General features: G+C 35.8%; 2 protein-coding genes across 7 annotated transcripts in view; one reads left to right on the top strand and one right to left on the bottom strand.

Annotated features, from left to right (window-relative positions):
- Positions 1 to 1,828: 1,828 nt before the first annotated feature.
- Positions 1,829 to 11,067, bottom strand: RPLP2 (ribosomal protein lateral stalk subunit P2). 2 transcript variants are annotated; one of them, XM_026706615.2, is made up of 5 exons: positions 11,004 to 11,067; positions 9,668 to 9,791; positions 6,317 to 6,365; positions 2,478 to 2,573; positions 1,829 to 1,943 (listed from the first exon to the last, which is right to left on the bottom strand). In XM_026706615.2, the coding sequence occupies exons 2-5, from the start codon at positions 9,788 to 9,790 to the stop codon at positions 1,867 to 1,869; spliced, it is 345 nt and encodes a 114-aa protein (XP_026562400.1). In that variant the 5' UTR covers position 9,791; positions 11,004 to 11,067; the 3' UTR covers positions 1,829 to 1,866. The 2 variants fall into 2 exon arrangements, with proteins under 2 accessions (XP_026562400.1, XP_026562401.1); XM_026706616.2 differs by having other exon boundaries at positions 1,829 to 1,940.
- A 1,120-nt stretch (positions 11,068 to 12,187) lies between these two features.
- Positions 12,188 to 17,720, top strand: part of PIDD1 (p53-induced death domain protein 1) — a 28,706-nt gene continuing 23,173 nt past the window's right edge. Inside the window, exons 1-2 of one of the 5 annotated variants that reach the window (XM_087920932.1) lie at positions 12,188 to 12,444; positions 15,587 to 15,766. The gene's annotated coding sequence lies outside the window, so the exon portion shown is untranslated. Of the gene's footprint in view, positions 13,139 to 15,586; positions 15,767 to 17,720 lie in introns of all 5 variants that reach the window. The other 4 variants (XM_087920934.1, XM_087920933.1, XM_026706617.2 and 1 more) reach the window with 4 other exon arrangements.

Raw genomic sequence — 17,720 nt, 5'->3', positions numbered from 1 at the left:
ACTATGGTCATGTTTGTATTGAGATATGAAACCTGGAACCACACTGCTTGCCAAATGAGAATTTTTTATTTTAAAAAATAAAAGCAGGGAGAAAATTGAATAATGCAATTACTAAGTATGTTTAACTGATATGGTGGTACGCATTTGGAGTTTTGAAAAGTTGAAAATAAGCATTGAAGGATTATGAATCAATGTGAAATATATGCATTGAGAGATATGATTGATATTAATTTTGCCTATACTAAAATGTATGAAATACTGATGCCAAGCTATTAATGTATTGTTGTGCATATGCAGATTGAAATAAAAAAATGGAAAAAAAAGATGTGTTTGTAGGATGAACTCATCTAGTTAGATGAGCTCAGCTAGAACTCATCACACAAAGATTGTTCTTGAGAAGTCTCTAATGCTGGGAAAAGTGGAAGAATGACAGCACTAAGGAAAACAGACTTCATTGCACTGCAATGGGTGCGCTATTAAAAACCTTCAATTTAGGCAGTAGATAATTAAAAAGCTGATTACAGGTATTAAAGCCAGGTCATTTTCTCCAGAAAGGTGCCCAGTTGTAGTTGTACAAATGCATTTCTAGTGTTACCGCTGTTTCTCACTGCCAACATTTATTAACAAAATACGGAGAATTCTGCTCAAATGATACTTCATTAGGTATGTAACTATTCTAGATTTTGTACTCTTAACTTTGGAATGGCTTGTTTACTATCTGATGGGCCCTTTGTCTTGATTAAATCCCAACATGTTCATTGCACCCTATATTTTACTGTATTTCTGAATGGGAACCTCAAGGCTATCTTTTTAGGTTTAACTATTTTAATAATTATTAAAAATTTGGATTATTATATGAATTGCATTTAGGCTAATTAAATACAAACATGATAATCATTTACAGGAAAAAAATGTCCTTATAAAATTGTTGAGAAGATAGCTCAAATTTAGATGATCTGTTGGAATAAAATATATTTGCAATTCAGAAAATAATCTCAGAAAGTCAGTGCTTCACAAAGGAATGCTGTTCCAAAATAAAATTTGCATGCAGGTTCATGGAATATTTAGATACATTAGGAAAGAGGAATTCTGTTTACAACTTAGATATCGTGTGCTCAATGTTTTGATTATAAACTATGATGTACAAACCACAGTAATTGAATGCACATAGCACATAAACAGCTAACGCCTAATTCCCCTTCCTATTTTTCCCCACAACAATCCTGTGAGGTCATATTATATTAGCTCTTTCTTTGTTCAAGTTAGCACATCCTCTATCCATTTACATTAAGAGTATTAAAACAAGCTGGTAGGATAGTAATGCCAACTCTTGTCATATGGTCACATAAAGGCATTTTGGAACTGGCAGCAAACAGTCTAAGATCTAATTCATAAGGGAGTCATTTTATCATGGGCTGACAGTATTAAGTGTTTGCAGGTCAGCTAGAAGATACTGTATAATTGAGACATCTCAAACACTAATTCAAAAACCACGCTATAATGTAACTTCGTTGTAGCTTAATATAATGTGTCAAGCCAGCTATGACAGACTATAATCCATGGTTGAATTCTGAGACAACCCAATTGATGATCTAATGCAAGAAACCAGTTCAGTAGCTTTATAGTAAATAAACTCAAGATAATTATGTTTTAAATTTAACAAGGATAATGGTTTAATTTTTACTAGGAAGTATTTTTCAGTTTTAAGATGATCAAAAGTTTTAAAAAGTGACAAAATATTCAAACAACATAATACACAATATTCTGGTTTCTTTTGGGCAGGTCCAACTTTTGAAACAGTATTAATAAATTAACAAAACAATGCAAAATCTTTGAAAAATATTTATTACAGACTAACTCTTAATTTTAGTCAAATAATCCAAAACCCATATCATCATCAGATTCTTCAGACTCTTCTTTCTTTTCCTCTTTCTTTTCTTCTGCTGAAAAAACAAGTAGATAAAATCAATTAGCCAAGAATTTTAAATGCTACAAATGTATAGGTTTATTCTAAGAAAAGTTTCCTTCAAAGACATTAATAAGCAATAATTAGGATTTTAAAAAAATGTGCCAAGCTAGAAGATGGATTTGTTGACAGGATTAAGCTCAAACACAGAATGTACTGTATATGAATTTATCTGCTTTTTACAATTATGCATCAATAAAGGAATAATACAAGTGGCTGTATATCTACATTGTAATTTCAAAATGAAGTATAATTAGAAGTGAACAACTTAAATTGCTGAAATATTTCATCTTATACAATTGCTGATAGAACAATTTTTCAGAGATTAGCATGTTCCTTTTTATACACAACTATTCGTGTTTGTCTTTAAATGTAAAAGGGGTGTTTAGAAGGCTGAATAGGTAACAGACTGTTTTACTGCTCTGTAAACTTCAAAAAGACTTGTGGAAGATAACCTCAGCTTGAAGTTTGCCCACCCAAAACATTTGTTTTCATGATAAATTATACTCACCAGCAGCTGGTGCAGGCCCTCCAGCTGGAGCAGCAGACCCTCCTGAGGAAACCGCTACAGCCCCACCAGCTGGCATGCTAGCAAGCTTGCTGTTACCTAGAGGAGAACAATCCAGAAAGATGACCTATTGCATGTAAAAGTTGCCAGGCAAAAGTGAAACCAACATCCGAAGACAATAAGCTGCAAAACAATTAAATTTACTGCACTTCTATCATTCCTTCCTTGGCTTGATTCCACATTCTCCTCCCTTATGCTACCTCAGCTTATTTATGACAATGATGGAAAGTGAACAATGAACTTTGCAACGGATAGGTTAGTCAGCATCCTTGTGGCTGATCAGACCTGAACTAGTAGTAGATAAAAGTTTTTCTCTGCTGTGATTTATTCATTTGCAGTAGCAACACAAGGCCAAGCTTAGAACTGGCAGAGTTCCAAGGAATTGCAGAAGTAACATGATGGATGGGCCCCTGAGATACAAAGATTTCCTACAGATTAATGCCAATAGTTCTAGGGAAGTTTCAAATATAATATTTCCCTTGTGAGCAATGAGATGATTTTGGCTTTCAGAAGCACACTGACAAGGGCAAAATGCCTATTCTCTATTTCTAGGAATACATATCTAAAATGTTCCATGTTTTCAGGCCTCTTACTCAGAACAGGTAGACAAAATATTAAGTATTAATCACTCTAACACTTTGTTGTATTAGTCTTCCTAAAGACAAACTTAAATGCAGATATAATCAGGTGGCTGATGACACAGCAATTTTATTATGCTATTGTTTCATTCAGTATAATCAATGCTGTAACATATTGCCACCATACAACATGTACTTCAGCTTTGCAATGAGAATAGAAACCAGGTCAAATTTTACAGGAAGTACAGGATGTCAACTATGCAAACATCCAAGGGCATAATTCCATGCAGAAAGGTTATTTTTAAAAAGGGCAGATAAAGCTGCTTAACTAGGCAGATTCCTTAAGTAGAAGAGAAAGTTAGAGACAAAGACATAATCTATGAATAGCATACCCCTGGATTCAGATGACTCTGATTTGCCAGCCTTTCATAGAGCGTCAAAGGCCTGGCTGTAAACTGAGCTTAGAGAGTAATATGAATTCCGAATAGGATGGAAGAAAAATTAGGGAAGGTACGAATTTATTTTGGATGTTTTCTAATTGTTTTTAAAATGTTCTTATTGCTTTAACTATATATTTTTTTAATTGTAAGCTGCCCAGAATCATTGAGATTGGCAGCTAGTAGAAATTGAATAAATAATAAAAAAGATGATAACTAGAGCATAGAAGGCTGAATCAAAATATTGAATGAAGAATACTGTGTTAAATATAGAGTAGGTATATTAGCAAAATCCTTTCAATTTAAGTGAGAGGTTAAAAATGGATATCAGATGTTCAAATAGGTATGTGAAGTACCATGAAAACCTAAGCATCTCCAGAGTTGGGATGGAGATTTTGTCAATAGATATTTTGAACTAACAATAAAGACAAGCTAAGAACAAATTTCATTATAAAGGACAGACATTTCAAAATAACGGAATACATTTTCAGGGATGTGCAGAAACTAGGTTACAAGGCAGAAGTAATTTCCCTAGCTGTTGCAACTTTGACAAAATAAGTCAGCTGCAGGTGATCCAAAAGAACATTACATAACAGAAAGTACTGGGATCTAATTTTATTTTTGCTACTTGTTTTTAGCCATTATGGATGAACTTAAGGATAAGGACATGTGAAGAAATCCTCTGGGAGATAAGCTTCATTTAACTGTAAAAAAGAAACTAAAGGAACTGGAAATAAACAGCATGTTCCAAGAATCTAGAATCAGAAAACAGGGTGGGGCTGTAGTCACAAAAAGCAAAATTTATCAAGGAGGAGCATAGAGAAAAACATGGTTTGTTTAAAAAGCAGTATAACTGCAGTATAAAAGCAAGAACACATATGAAAAATTATTAAAATTAAATATATACTCCAGATGATGAAACATACAGAAAATGACAGTAAGAGAGGGCACCTCACAGAGATGAAAGGAGTATTAAGTTGATGCTTTGAAAGCTTCAAATCTTTTATGTGAAGGTTATTAGGCTAGAGTTGGGTGAAGCTGGCAACAGAACACAGACCTTTGTATAGCAGAGGATGCCGAACAAACGTTATGAGAATAAAACTTTCCTTTGAATGACTTGCATTCTAATAATTAACCATTAATTTAGTTTTCAAAATAAAAGCTTAATTTTTCTAGTAATTTGTTGAGAACATCCTCTATATAAACAGATCATCATCTATCTGTTTTTAAGAGGGTTCCTCTAAGTTGATGTAGTCCACCAGCGAAACCCATCAGGTAACAGTATAAGCCTGTGAGAATTAGGATGGACCCATTTCACGTATGACACATACATAGAATGCAATCATCCACCACTGCAACATGCATGCACTGAAAAAGCTCTGGGGCCTATTTGGGTTGCAAAATCCCAACCAAGGGCTACACACCCCTCCTCCTAAGCATTGCAGATACAAGGAAATTATGCTAATGGTTATGCAGGATTTCCTTGTGTTGGTTTTACCCATGCCTTTGTTCTTTCTCAAGGAGAAATCAGAGGATATAAGCAGCCAAAATGATTTTTTATTAACATCAGGATCAGCTAATTTTCCTAAGTCTGTCTTTCCATTCAAGGGAAAGGGACACTGTGTATGAAATCAATTAACAGCTAATTCCCTACTTCCAGGTAGAGAAAATGAATGACACTGCATAAAGTTTAACAAGGTGATTAATAAACAACTTCATCCTTTGATGTCATCCACTCTCCCAAATTATACTTTAAATACAGGGAGTCATCAACTTGTAACAGTTCATTTAGTTCGAAGTTATATCACAGAAAAAAGTGACTAATGAAAATTTCAGTATCCCGGGTCACATGATCGAAATTGAGACAGTTGGCAACTGATTTATGATTGTTTCAGCTTTTGCAACCTTGTGACAAGCAGTCAATGAGAAAGTCTGATTCACTTAGCAACCATACTACATACTACCTTAATAGCAGAGATTCACTTAACAACTGTGGCAAGAAAGGTTGTAACATGGAACAAAGCTCACTTAATTGTCTCACTTAGAAAGTTTGGGATCAATTGTGGAGGACCACCTGTAAATACATGTAATATTCAAGCCAAATACACTTGAAGGTCTTTTAAAGAACCTTTGGCTGCAAAGTTTATTTCTACAATTAATCTCCATCAATATAATTTGCACTACAGGTAATCCTCAACTTACGACCACAACTGAGCCCAAAATTTATGTTGCTAAGTGAGAAATTTGTTAATTGGGTTTTGCCCCATTTTTCAACTTTTCTTGCCACATTTAAGTTAATCACCGCAGTTGTTAAATTAGTAAAATGGTTGTTATGTGAACCTGGTTTCCCCATTGACTTTGCTTGTCAGAAGGATGTAAAGGGCGATACCATGACCCCGGGACACTGCAACCGTCATAAATGTAAGTCAGTTGTCAAGCATCTGAATGTAAATCACATGACCATGGGGATGCTGCAACGATCATAAGTGTGAAAAATAGTCCTAAGTCAGTTTTTTCAGTGCCACTGTAACTTTGAATGATCACTAAATGATCTGTTATAAGTCAAGGACTACCTGCATTTGTACCAAGCTGGAGTGTGGAGCATCCATTTTTGATTCTCCAAATGATCTGGAAACTTATTGGATGATTTGAGGCCAATCATTTCTTATCACATCCTGCTTTACCGAGATATCTTTGGAAGGGTAAAACAACAAAAGACCCCTTTAACGTTCAGAAGATGCACAGTATAAAAACATAATCATCTCACCTTGGGTAATGACATCTTCAATATTTTTCCCATTTAACTCACTAATTACCTGTAGAAAATAAAATTACAGAGTTAATTTAACAACTAAGCAACTAGTTTGATACTGGTAAAGGTGCTGGCCTAGAAATCAGGAGATGGAATAAAAGCTGACTGAATGACTTTGGACCAGTCATTCTCTTTTAGCCCATCCTACCTCACAACGTTGTGAGAAAATAGGAGGTAGAAGGATTAGGTATGTTTATTTTATTATTATATATATTAAAAAGATGGGATGAAATCTGATAATAATAAACATGGTACTACATCTGTGTTATTGAAAAAAACTTGTGTGTCTCCTATTAGGATAGGAACAATCAATCACTTGAGCTACTTGCACAAATTGCAGAACAATTTGCAAATTCCCAATATTAAACTCTATAAGGCAGGTTACAAATACAATCACAATAAACAAAGGAGGATAACTCACACTAGAGTCATCAAAATAAGCAACAGGTTCCACCCAATGTTTCCTCTTTACCAAAGGTGTTTCTATAGAACTATATCTTGTTTGTCTGAATCTAAACATTAAATATCCCTGCATTTCCCCCAAAGCAAGCAATATCTATGTTACTCTTGGCTATCTAAACTACATTCCATGCTAATAGAGTTTAGTTAAAGAATTCATTGCTACTTCAGAGATGAGCATTCATCAGTAAGAGATCTTGAAACTAGCATATATAAGTAAAATGGTAAAATATATGAATAAAAAGAATAATATCCTAAACAAAACCATGCATGTATTTGCAAAAAATTTTAAGAGCCTTTTAGCTTTCAGTTTGGCAACATCCAATATAACAACAACAAAAAAACCTCTGGGTAAGTGGGGGGCTAGAAAGAAAATTCAGTGGTACAATCTACCCTGGAAATAATACGGCACACATGTAAACAGAATGCAGTTTTTTAAACAATTTGTAATGCTTTTTTCTGGAATTTCTAAAAAATTGAATTGATATTGCAATTTTTTAGTGACTGAGCACTATATTGTAGATACTTGCTCAGTAGCTACTAACTGGGTCCCCCACTAAACAAAACATGTGACAGTTATGTCACTTTCCATTTGGTTCTTATGTACATCAGTATGGGTCATTAAGTGAGACATATGACTTGCAATCTTATTGCCAACTTTGCCACTGATTTTGCTTGTAAGACAACAGTTGTAAAGCATGTGGGGATGCCACAATGGTTGTGAATATGAGGACTGATTGTAAAATTACTTTTTCACCATCCTTGTAACCTCAAATAGTTGCTAAACAGGGCTGCTGTAAAGTGAAGACTATCTTTATTCAATCAAGTGTTACAATTGAATGGACATTAACAATTGAGCCTGAACACTTTGAAGCAGAGTAACAGGAAGAGGAATATGGCTTCATTCATTGGCTTATGAATTAAGGCAACAAAAGAAAGTGTCTTATTTACAAATCTATTTTTACACGATATGATCAATTGGAAAGTTAATTATTGAATAAAAAAATCTACAACTGTTTACTAATTAAAACTTTGAGCAAATTGTTTACTTGTCATTTGTTCTGCATTATAAATATTAAAAACAATAGGTCTTTAGTGGGTTAACCTGAGAGCAACTGCACTGTGCCACAATAACCTTATCATCTCCCTTGGATGCATTATGTAATATTGAAATTGTACTTAACCTTAAAAGTACTTTGGCAGGACTTTTTAATAATAGCCCCCATGCACTGCAACAAGCTCCCTCTTGGGTCACATTTGGCAGCATTCTTCCAAGCATATTCCGTAAGACATGTTACCATCATCCCGTTCTAATATGCCTTTGAATTTGGGTAATAGTGGATGGCCACTACACTGGCTTTAATACATATATTGGACCTTATATTTTATAATTATTCACTCTTTTACTCTCCTTGGTTTTAATAACTCATGGAGTCTCCACTGATGGTGAATACTGCAAATGAATTAACTAATTCCAATGATCATCTTTTGGTAATATGAAAGCACAATACCAAGCTATAAAGTTTTCAAAACAGAAATTAAAATATTTTTATATAACAAGGCATAGAGGAAAATTAAATCACCCCACTTTAAATAATATTTAAATGAACTTATAGATTGCAGAAGCAGCTATCACTGGCTGTGTACAGGATGCAAGTTTTGATCTCTTAAGTCAGGGATCTTCAAACTTGACAGTTTTAAGACTTATGGACTTCAACTCCCAGAATTCCTCCTCCAGTCATGTTAGCTCAGGAATTCTGGGAATTGAGGTCCACAAGTCTTAAAGTTGCCAAGTTTGAAGACCCTTGTCTTAAGCTTTTCATGAACTGTTCCACCTTTAGAGGAAAAGAAAATTTTTTACTCTGCTCAGTAACAAAACCAGCCCCATCTGTTTCATGGAGGGATACTGTAATCTGAACTGCTCTTTGAAGAAGGGATGTGTAGTTTACAAGTTCTAGCCTGAAATATAGTGAGAGGAAAATTTCCTCAACCTATTAGAATTCAACAAATAAAATATATTTTGCAGGCAGTAACAATATTGCAGTTATTCATCTATAGCTTTTCCTGCTCAAATAAAAAAATCTTTCCCAATTATATGATTGATAAAAACATGTCTGTCATTAAGTCACAAACTGATTTATAAACCATAATGGGTGAATTACCTCAACACAGTAAACTAGGCCAATCAAAACACATTACAACTGTGTGCTATGACAGTTCAGCCTTCAATACATTATAATGAATCAAAGGCAGCTTAATGTAATACTCGAATGTTGGATTCAGACAAAATCATATTTAAGGCTACTGAAATCAATATGAACTAATTATTAGTAACAGGTGCAACTGATTTCAGCAGGGTTATCATATTGTAAGCAATTCTATTTCATCTACCTGGAAATAGCTTTAACTGAATTCAAAGGAATTTATTTCTCAATAAGCATTAAAAACTACTTTATATCCAAGCACCTGATCCAAATAGGCTACCTAAGTTTTTCTTCTTCTCCTCACAAACATACAATTCCGGTAAAAGGAAATTAGGTCTAATATTTCATTCCAAGACTCAGGAAGATACTATTTAATCCACTGCAACAATGCACATAGCATTATATCTCAATTACTCCAAATCATTAATTCTGAATAGTGGAAGTCAGCTATAGTGTGAGGGCTTCAAGACTTCAAGGGGTCTCTACAGAAAACAAGCCACAAGGAACTAATGTTGTAAGCCTTTATGTCATCCACTTGATAACTGTGAAGATCACACTTACAAAATAAGTTTCATATGTGTCTCTGAATGATGGCCAGGGAAAACAAACAGGAATAATACATATACTATGTATCTAGCCTCACCTTATTCACACGTTCATCATCTGTCTCAATGCCTACACTATCAAGAATTTTCTTCAAATCTTTTGAGTTTGGGGATTCATTGCCACCAAGGACAGCAAGAAGGTAAGCTGCAACGTAACGCATTCTGTGAAGAGAAAAGCAAACATATGCATATTTGAACAGCAACATATATTTGTTAAATCTAGGACAAAGACTATACTGTCTCAATTTCCTGAAAAACATATATACCACTCTCATAATTTTGATCGTACTCATACTGAAAATCCAACCCTACTCACTTTGCATGGCAAGTATGATCTAAGCCAGGAGTCTTCAAACTTGACAGCTTTAAGACTTGTGGACTTCAACTCCCAGAATTCCTCCTCCAGTCATGTCAGCTCAGGAATTCTGGAAGTTGAAGTCCACAAGTCTTAAACTTGCCAAGTTTGAAGACCCTTGATCTAAGCTAACCTTTCCAGTTCAGTCTATGTATGGATATTAAAAATTAAAGATTGGGAATTTTATGCAGTAAAGATCCAACATCAGGGAGCATAAGTATAGCAGATATTTTGTTAATTCCCATGTTATCACTTTTTATTCTTAAAGAATCTCATAACAGGTATTTAAAAGAATACTGAACTTAGAAAGCCACTGCTCATTATTAGTATAAAAAAAACAGATTAGCTAGACACCTATCTTCCCAGCTATAAAATAAAAATTGAGCATTGCAAGTTCAAAGGAAGACTGGAAAAGGCAGTACTGATCTGTATTGTCTTCTATTGCTATGCTAAGGACAATACAAATTAAACTCGACCACATCTAAAAACTAGCAGCTTGAAGAAGTTGGGACTAGGTATAATATTTGAATCAGCTTAAACTCTGTAAATGGCCTGGCTTTTAAACTGGGGGTTGTTTTTTAAAAGTATTTTTTGGAAAATTGTCTCTCCCAAAGAGGAGAAAGTACAGATCCTGATAGGCCAACCACAGCCTTATACAAGCTCTCCTTTAAATACTGCTTCCACTTTTTAGAATTTAGAAAGGCACTTTGCTTTAACTTATTTTCCCCCAAAGATCCCATTTTCGAGTATGGTATAAATCCAGTGGCTTAATCTGAACATCCTTTGTACTGTATCTTATTTTTATTTCACAGTCCGCCGTGACTATGCCATCCGGTTTCTCACGCCAATTCGAGAAGCACATGGCCGCCATGTCACCCACTCTACCCAGGCCCAAGCTACATTTCTCGGCCTTTCTCCCTCAGATATATTCTCCCCCAGTGGAACAAAGCCTGGACCTGCGTGTCTTGTGAGCACACCACAGGCACGGAGGCGCCGGCTTCCAGCCCGCCATTACTTACTTCCCCGCGTTGCTCGCGCAAAGGCCAGGCCTCAGACCGCGCGCTCCTTAACACGGCAACAGCCAAAAAGAAAGGGCGGAGCCTACAAAGTAAGGTTCTTCCCTACGCCGCAACAATCGGCTCTCCCATTGGCCGCAAAAAGCCACCAATCTGAGATCACGTAGCTAGCCTGATGCTTCGAAAGCGTTCCGCCAATAGAAACGCGAGTCTTCAAACGGCGAGACCGGCGCCTGCATGGGCGGGGTTTTTAATAGTAATCCCTGAGCCGGTAGGCGGAGCCTGCTGGTGAGAACTGAGAGTTTGATATAGCTTGAACTGGCGGAAATGAAATACTTGAATGCCGCTAACCTGAAATGATCTGAATCCAAAACCTATTCATTTGATCATTGCTTAGCTTCTATTATTAATAGGCTGCAATATGTCCTGAATCACAGGCAGCAGATTTTTAAGATTATCAGCTGCTATGGAGAGAAAGTGGAAGAAGGCCTTCCTCTTCTAGCTGCTGAATGCATCTGGTTGATAGACCACAGGAAGAAGCTTATGGTTCTGTTAACAGATTTTTTTTTTTTTTTGAATTTTGCGTATATCAGAGCAGTCAACCAGATACGTTCAGAAACTCTGGCAATGTTCAGTGGCAAAGATATGCAAAATTCCAGAAAAGTTTAAAAGAGCCTCTCCCCTCACCCGCCAGTCTTTAACTGCCCTGATTTGGAAATAAATTCAAGAAGTTCAGTTTTTACTTTTAAATATAGGGTAAAATTGAACAACAAAAAAAAACCCTCCACGTCCTTTTATGACTTATTTTTAAGAGCGACCAGACTTCCTGGTTGTGAGAAAAGGGTTTTAGTCAAAAAGTCCAGAGTGTATTTGTATCATATTAAAGAGTGTGTGGTTGTAGTGAGTTTCTCCTTTATGTTTGATTATTTTTGTTCTTTAAAGTGTCCAGAATCCTTAGGATTTACTTTAATAGCAATAAATCTGAAATCCTCTCTGACACACAAATCGCAACATACCGTAATTAGCTCGTCATTGCTGAGCCTGGAAAAGCAAACGTATCAATTATCCCACCTGCTAAGGTTTGTTGGCAAAGAGCAGCTGATTGTAGAGTTCACTTAACCAGATCTTTGTCAGGCAAGCTAACTGCTTCCTTCCCCTTTGCGTTAAAACGCAGTAACCCTTAGTTTGCCTGGGTGAAAAGTCTTGTGAATGCACGGAAAGAACAGAAGCAGCTCTTCCTTTAACAAAAAAAAAGTCCCGAGTCTTGAGGGAAAAAAACCAAAAACAAGGCTTCTGTACACACCGATGCGCAAACGTCAGTCGATCGACCGCAGCGGTTACGCATCTTGAGCGCGCATATTTTCTTCCTCAAAAGTAGCGTGGCTTCTTTTTAGCAACAGCAGGACGAAATGACTTCAAAAGAACAACAAAATGACCTTGCTGGGTAAGGTTTTTTTTTTTCCCCCACAGTGAGAATTGAGGAATGGGATTGTTCAATCGGGGGGACTGCTAAGCCGAATGGAAATTTCTGTTAAAGCCTTTCTTCTCTAAACGAGACTGAAACCTAAAAGGACACCATTATGCTTTTTTTTCTGGGCCATTTTTCTGCTTGCTTCCTGCAAACTTCCTCCAAAGTTGCTGGGTTTCTCCCCCGCCTCCTCAGAAGGTTATGACAAAATAAGTTAATAAAATCTAGTTGCTTCACCTTAAGGTAAAATAAACCAAAAACATAAGCATGAATTTATGCAAGGCACCATATCTGCCAGCAATTCGCTTCTCAAAACCGGAGCCCATTCCCGCACCAACGACTGGAAATGCTCACGCTAACAGCTCTTGCGGTTATGATTTTTTTTTCTCCAAAGCTGCATTTTACAAGAGTAAAAACATTTCAGAGATGTATGCGGATATTGGTTGAATCTGACTAAATGATTGAATCTGAGACTCGGAACCCTTCTAAAGACAGGGAGAAAGTAACCACGCTGCCTCCCGGTTTTTGCTGCCTCTGCCCACAGTGTTCTCTTTCATGCCTTCTATTAACCTCTTCGGAGGATCTCACCAAGGGAAAGCAGCCTTGGTAGCTAGATTATACTTCCTGAAACTCCCATCTTCCTGATGCTGGTCTGTTCTTGGTATGCCCAGTGAGTATAAGGGCACCACGTTGAGAAAGGATGTCAAGAATATTATGAGATCCATCCAGGAAGTCAACTTGCCCTTGTCTTCCTGGATGTGCAAAGGGCATTTGATAACTTTAGTTGGGATTTTATGAAACAGCAGATCCATTTGATGGAATTTGGGGATAACTTTGTAAAAATGTTAAATTCAATTTACTCCACACAAAAGGGTAATGATAAACAGCAATTTTACTAGTTCATTTGAAATAAAGAAAGGGGTCAGGTAGGGATTCCCATTGCCACCTCTGCTTTTCATAAGGGTACTAGAAACATTATTGGATAGAATTAGATTGAACAAAGAAATTAAAGGAACAAAGATTAAAAGGCAAGAATACAAATTACAAGCATTTGCAGATGACATGGTATTATAGAAGATCCAATTGATTCAGGACCAATATTACTAAGGGAAATAAATAAACTTGGCAAATCAGCAGGGTTGAAAATTAACAAAGAAAAGACTAAAATGTTAGTTAAAAATTTAACAGAAAGCAGACAAAAAGAATTAGAAAGGTTTACAAATTATTAATAAGATCAAATATTTAGGCATTTGGTTAAGACCCAAAACTTTAACTTTGAAGGAATATAATTATACAAAAATGCTACAACAAATTGGTAGAGATTTGGAAAATTGGAGTAAAATGCAAATTTCATTACTAGGTAGAATTGCCACCATTAAGATGAGTATCCTACCTAAACTATTATATCTATTCCAAACAATTCCTATACAATTAGATAGAAAATTCTTTAAAGATTTGGACAAGATTACTATGTGTCATGCCCCTGGTGGAGACTCACTGAGGAAGAGGAGGAACAGCCAACAGGGAGTGGGAGTGTGGCTCCAGAGGTGGAGAGGAGGCTGGGGAAGGGCAGAGGCCAGCTGAGCAGTCAGAAGAGGATCCAGGCCCATCCCCTATCCATCCTAGGTCATACAGGATCAGGGAAAAGCAAGGTCTACTCAAGAGGAGATTACCATGATCCTCCTCGTGGCTTGCAGGTGGGAGCTATGTATATAAGTTTGCAACTGCGTAGTTAGAATTTCAGGAGTCAATTTAGTGTTCACCTTGAAAGAGGTTTATCTTTGCTGGCGTTCTTCCCATGGACTTTTCTCGGTTATTTTCCTGGAGTTTATGATTAGTTATCTTGGCTTGCTTTGGAACTCTCATCAATGCGGTTTGTTTTGGTTTTCTGTTTGCCTCATTATTTACTTTTGTGACTTTAAACTGTGCCTAATAAAACAGTGAAGTTAAGTTGAAGGCCTTACGGGACTTTAATATATGTTTTGGGTTTTGGGTTATTTTGAGAGACTACGGGTCATCACACTATGAAATTTACTTGGGCTGGTAAAAAAGCAAGAATTAAAAAGATTATTTACAAGATAATAAAAGCAGAGGTGGCTTTGGACTCCCTGCCTGGGAGACTTATTACAGAGCGACAGCATTAGTCTGGATAAAGGATTGGATCAAATTGGAAAATAAAAGAGTTTTAACATTAGAAGGCCACAATTTACAAGTAGGGTGGCATGCTTTCTTGTGGAATCCGAATATTAAAAGTCACATATTTTCATAGGTACACCCTCCATAAATCTTTGATAAAAACTTGGTCAGGTATTAGGAGTAATCACTATACTAAAATCCTGACATGGTTATCAACAATGGAGGCAATGTTCCATCCTAATACAATGGATATTAGTAAAAAGCTTAAATACTATCAAATACTAAATAATGAAGGGAAACTGAAATCCACTCATGAATTAGAAGCCCAAGGACTATCTATTGATTGTTGGTCCTATCTCCAAGTAGCAATGAGATACGACAGGGATGCAAAAGAATTTGGATTAGAAATAAAAAAATACACAATTGGATAAAATCCTCTTGGGCCCAGAAAAGAACATGATATCTAAATTATACAACTATTTAATAGAATTTGGCCTAGCCGAGGAAATTGTGAAAGGACCAATGATAGAATGGGCAAAATATTTTGGCTGTAATATAAATTTAGATGATTGGGAAGAGATTTAGCAAAGGAACTTTACATTAATAAAATCAGTATCCTATAAAGAAAATTTATACAAAATGTTATATAGATGGCATCAGGCACCCTCTAGATTGGCAAAAATGTATCCAACAGTAAATTCAGCCTGCTGGAAATGTAAGGGAAATTATGGTACCTTCTTCCATCTCTGGTGGAAATGTCCAGAAATTTAAAAAATTCTGGATTAGGATTAAGGTATAGATAAAAGAAATAATCCAGGATGAATTGGAGTGGAAACCAGAATTGTTTCTCCTGGGTATAATTAAAGGGGATTATTCACTCAAAGTAAGATACTTAATTATCCACATCTTAACAGCGACACAAATCTCACTGGCATACTACTGGAAAAAGCCTAATGTACCACCTCTATGTTTTATTATTTAGAAAATATACGAATGTGCTGAAATGAAATTAAAAGAGAAAGATGATGCGGAATATTATCGGATCTGGGACAAATGGTACGGATGGATAGATCGTAAAGAAAAACAATGTATAAAATCAAAAGAAATGAGGACTTTAAGAAATATATTATTATGTAAAGGTCAAAGGACAGAGAATCATTGGGTATGAGTTTTTACTCTTTCGTTTTGATTAAGCCAAATCATAACTATTGATGGATTATAAAATTTATTTATTTATAAAATTATATAATTGTAATCCAGGAGTAAGAAATGATTAATATGTAATATATATTATTAATATAGCTATTTTACAATGGATAGAAAGTAACCGCCACTTAATAATCTAGATGGAATATTTAAATACTATCAAACTACTAGAGGAAAATAAGATTGGTTGCACTATAGAATGTGTTATGCTTACTTGTACAATTGTGTATTTTAACTTTTTGTATTTAATAAAGTTTTTTTTAAAATTAAAAAAGAGCAAGGATGTCAAAATAAAAAGCAGGAAGTGTATTTTGGTAAGCAAACCTTGTAATGAATAATCAAGAACTTGTAAAAGGGGTCTTGGGTTTTCTTTTTTTCTTTTTTGTTCTTTCAATGAAGTATTGGCTCCTGGCAACTGCCTGGAGAAGTACCTGGAGCTTAGTTGGCAAGATTTTTCAGAAATGGTTTACCATTGCTTACTTTCTAGAGCTGAGAGAGAGAGATTGGCCCAAAATTACCGAGCTGTCTTTGTGGCTAAAATAGAACTAGAATTCACAATCTCATAGTGTCTGCGCTGGTATGCTAAACTGGCTGTTTTATATTAGATATACTAATTTTAAGTTAATTAATAAATGAGGCTTGGGGGCTTTTTTTCTTAACATTCTCCAAAACTGTTTAATGAAAGAAGAAACTAATGCTTGGCAAAGGAAATAATAAATCATATACAAAAGGAATGGGGCATTTATGCTGTGCAGACTTGAGATACATTACCAGAAACTAAGACTTGTTTTTCAGTAAATATACATTATATTACAGTAGTCCTTGACTTATAATCATTCATTTAGTGACCGTTGAAAGTTACAATGCCATGAAAAAAAATGACTTATGATAGATCCAAACACTTCCGGCATGAGCAGCCCATGCTGAAAAGCCCCCATGCTCAAAATTCCTGATGCTTGGCAACCGGAGTGTACACACAACAGTTGCAGCATTCAAAGCGATCATCCCTTCTGACCTTCCCAGCCAGCTTCCAACATGCAATCAATGATAAAGTTGGATTTGCTTAACAACCACATTATTTGCTTAACCACATTCACTTAACTACAGTGATTTGCATAACAACTCTGGCAAAAAGTGATAAAATTGGACACAACTTATTTTACAACCGCTTTGCTTAGCAAAGGAAATTCTGGTCCCAGTTGTGATCAAAAGTCAAGGGCTATCTGTATGTGCCATTTTTTCCCATTCCTAGCATTTTCACACAAGTTCAGGTTCCATTTTTTAAGGACCAACCTAGCATTGATCCATTGGTTACAACAGGAATTTACTAACCAGCTTATTGCCTCAGCCTGATACCATGGCCTAAGAGAGAATGACTGGCCCAAAGTCACTTAACTGGCTTACATGCTAAGACAGTATGGAACCTATAGTCTCCTGGTTTCTGGCCTAGTGCTTTAACCACTAGATCAAACTGGCTCTATAGCATGCAATGTAATGTGCAATATAATGTAATTGTATTAATTTTCTGCATTCATTCTGGCACTGTTTGGTGATAAGATGATTCTTTGCTCTAAAATACAAGATAAATGTGATAAAAGACAGCACTGCTGACATATGCTTCATAGGTGGTGTAGAAATTATGCTATTAAGAGAAAAACTGCACCTAATCTTTTTTAAAGTATTTCTTATAACTAATTGCCCTATCAGTTCCTCATCTGTTCAAGAAGATTATTTTTACAAGATATGGCTGTGTGACTATCTTAGGGAGACATTACTTAAAGCACTGGAAGCTTCAAATATCCAACAATTTCTTGCCCACAAGAAATTCCTTATTTTAGTGTAAAAGCAATTATCACTTGAAAATGTGTGCTTGAATAAAAGGATGCCTGGAAGTCAGGACTTGTCGATGA

This window comes from Pseudonaja textilis, chromosome 1 (assembly GCF_049901715.1).
Source record: "Pseudonaja textilis isolate UNSWEBS1 chromosome 1, rPseTex1.2, whole genome shotgun sequence".
Lineage (NCBI taxonomy): Eukaryota > Metazoa > Chordata > Lepidosauria > Squamata > Elapidae > Pseudonaja > Pseudonaja textilis.
The sequence above is the reverse complement of the archived record's forward strand: the minus strand, read 5'-3'. Positions and strand labels throughout refer to the sequence as shown.

Excerpts from the sequence above, each read along its gene's own strand:
- RPLP2 (XM_026706615.2), bottom strand. The coding sequence starts at position 9,790 with ATGCGTTACGTTGCAGCTTACCTTCTTGCTGTCCTTGGTGGCAATGAA. Across the intron at positions 2,574-6,316 it reads TGAAGATGTCATTACCCAAG|GTAACAGCAAGCTTGCTAGC; the intron begins GTGAGATGATTA and ends GTTCTCCTCTAG. Across the intron at positions 1,944-2,477 it reads AGGGCCTGCACCAGCTGCTG|CAGAAGAAAAGAAAGAGGAA; the intron begins GTGAGTATAATT and ends TTGTTTTTTCAG.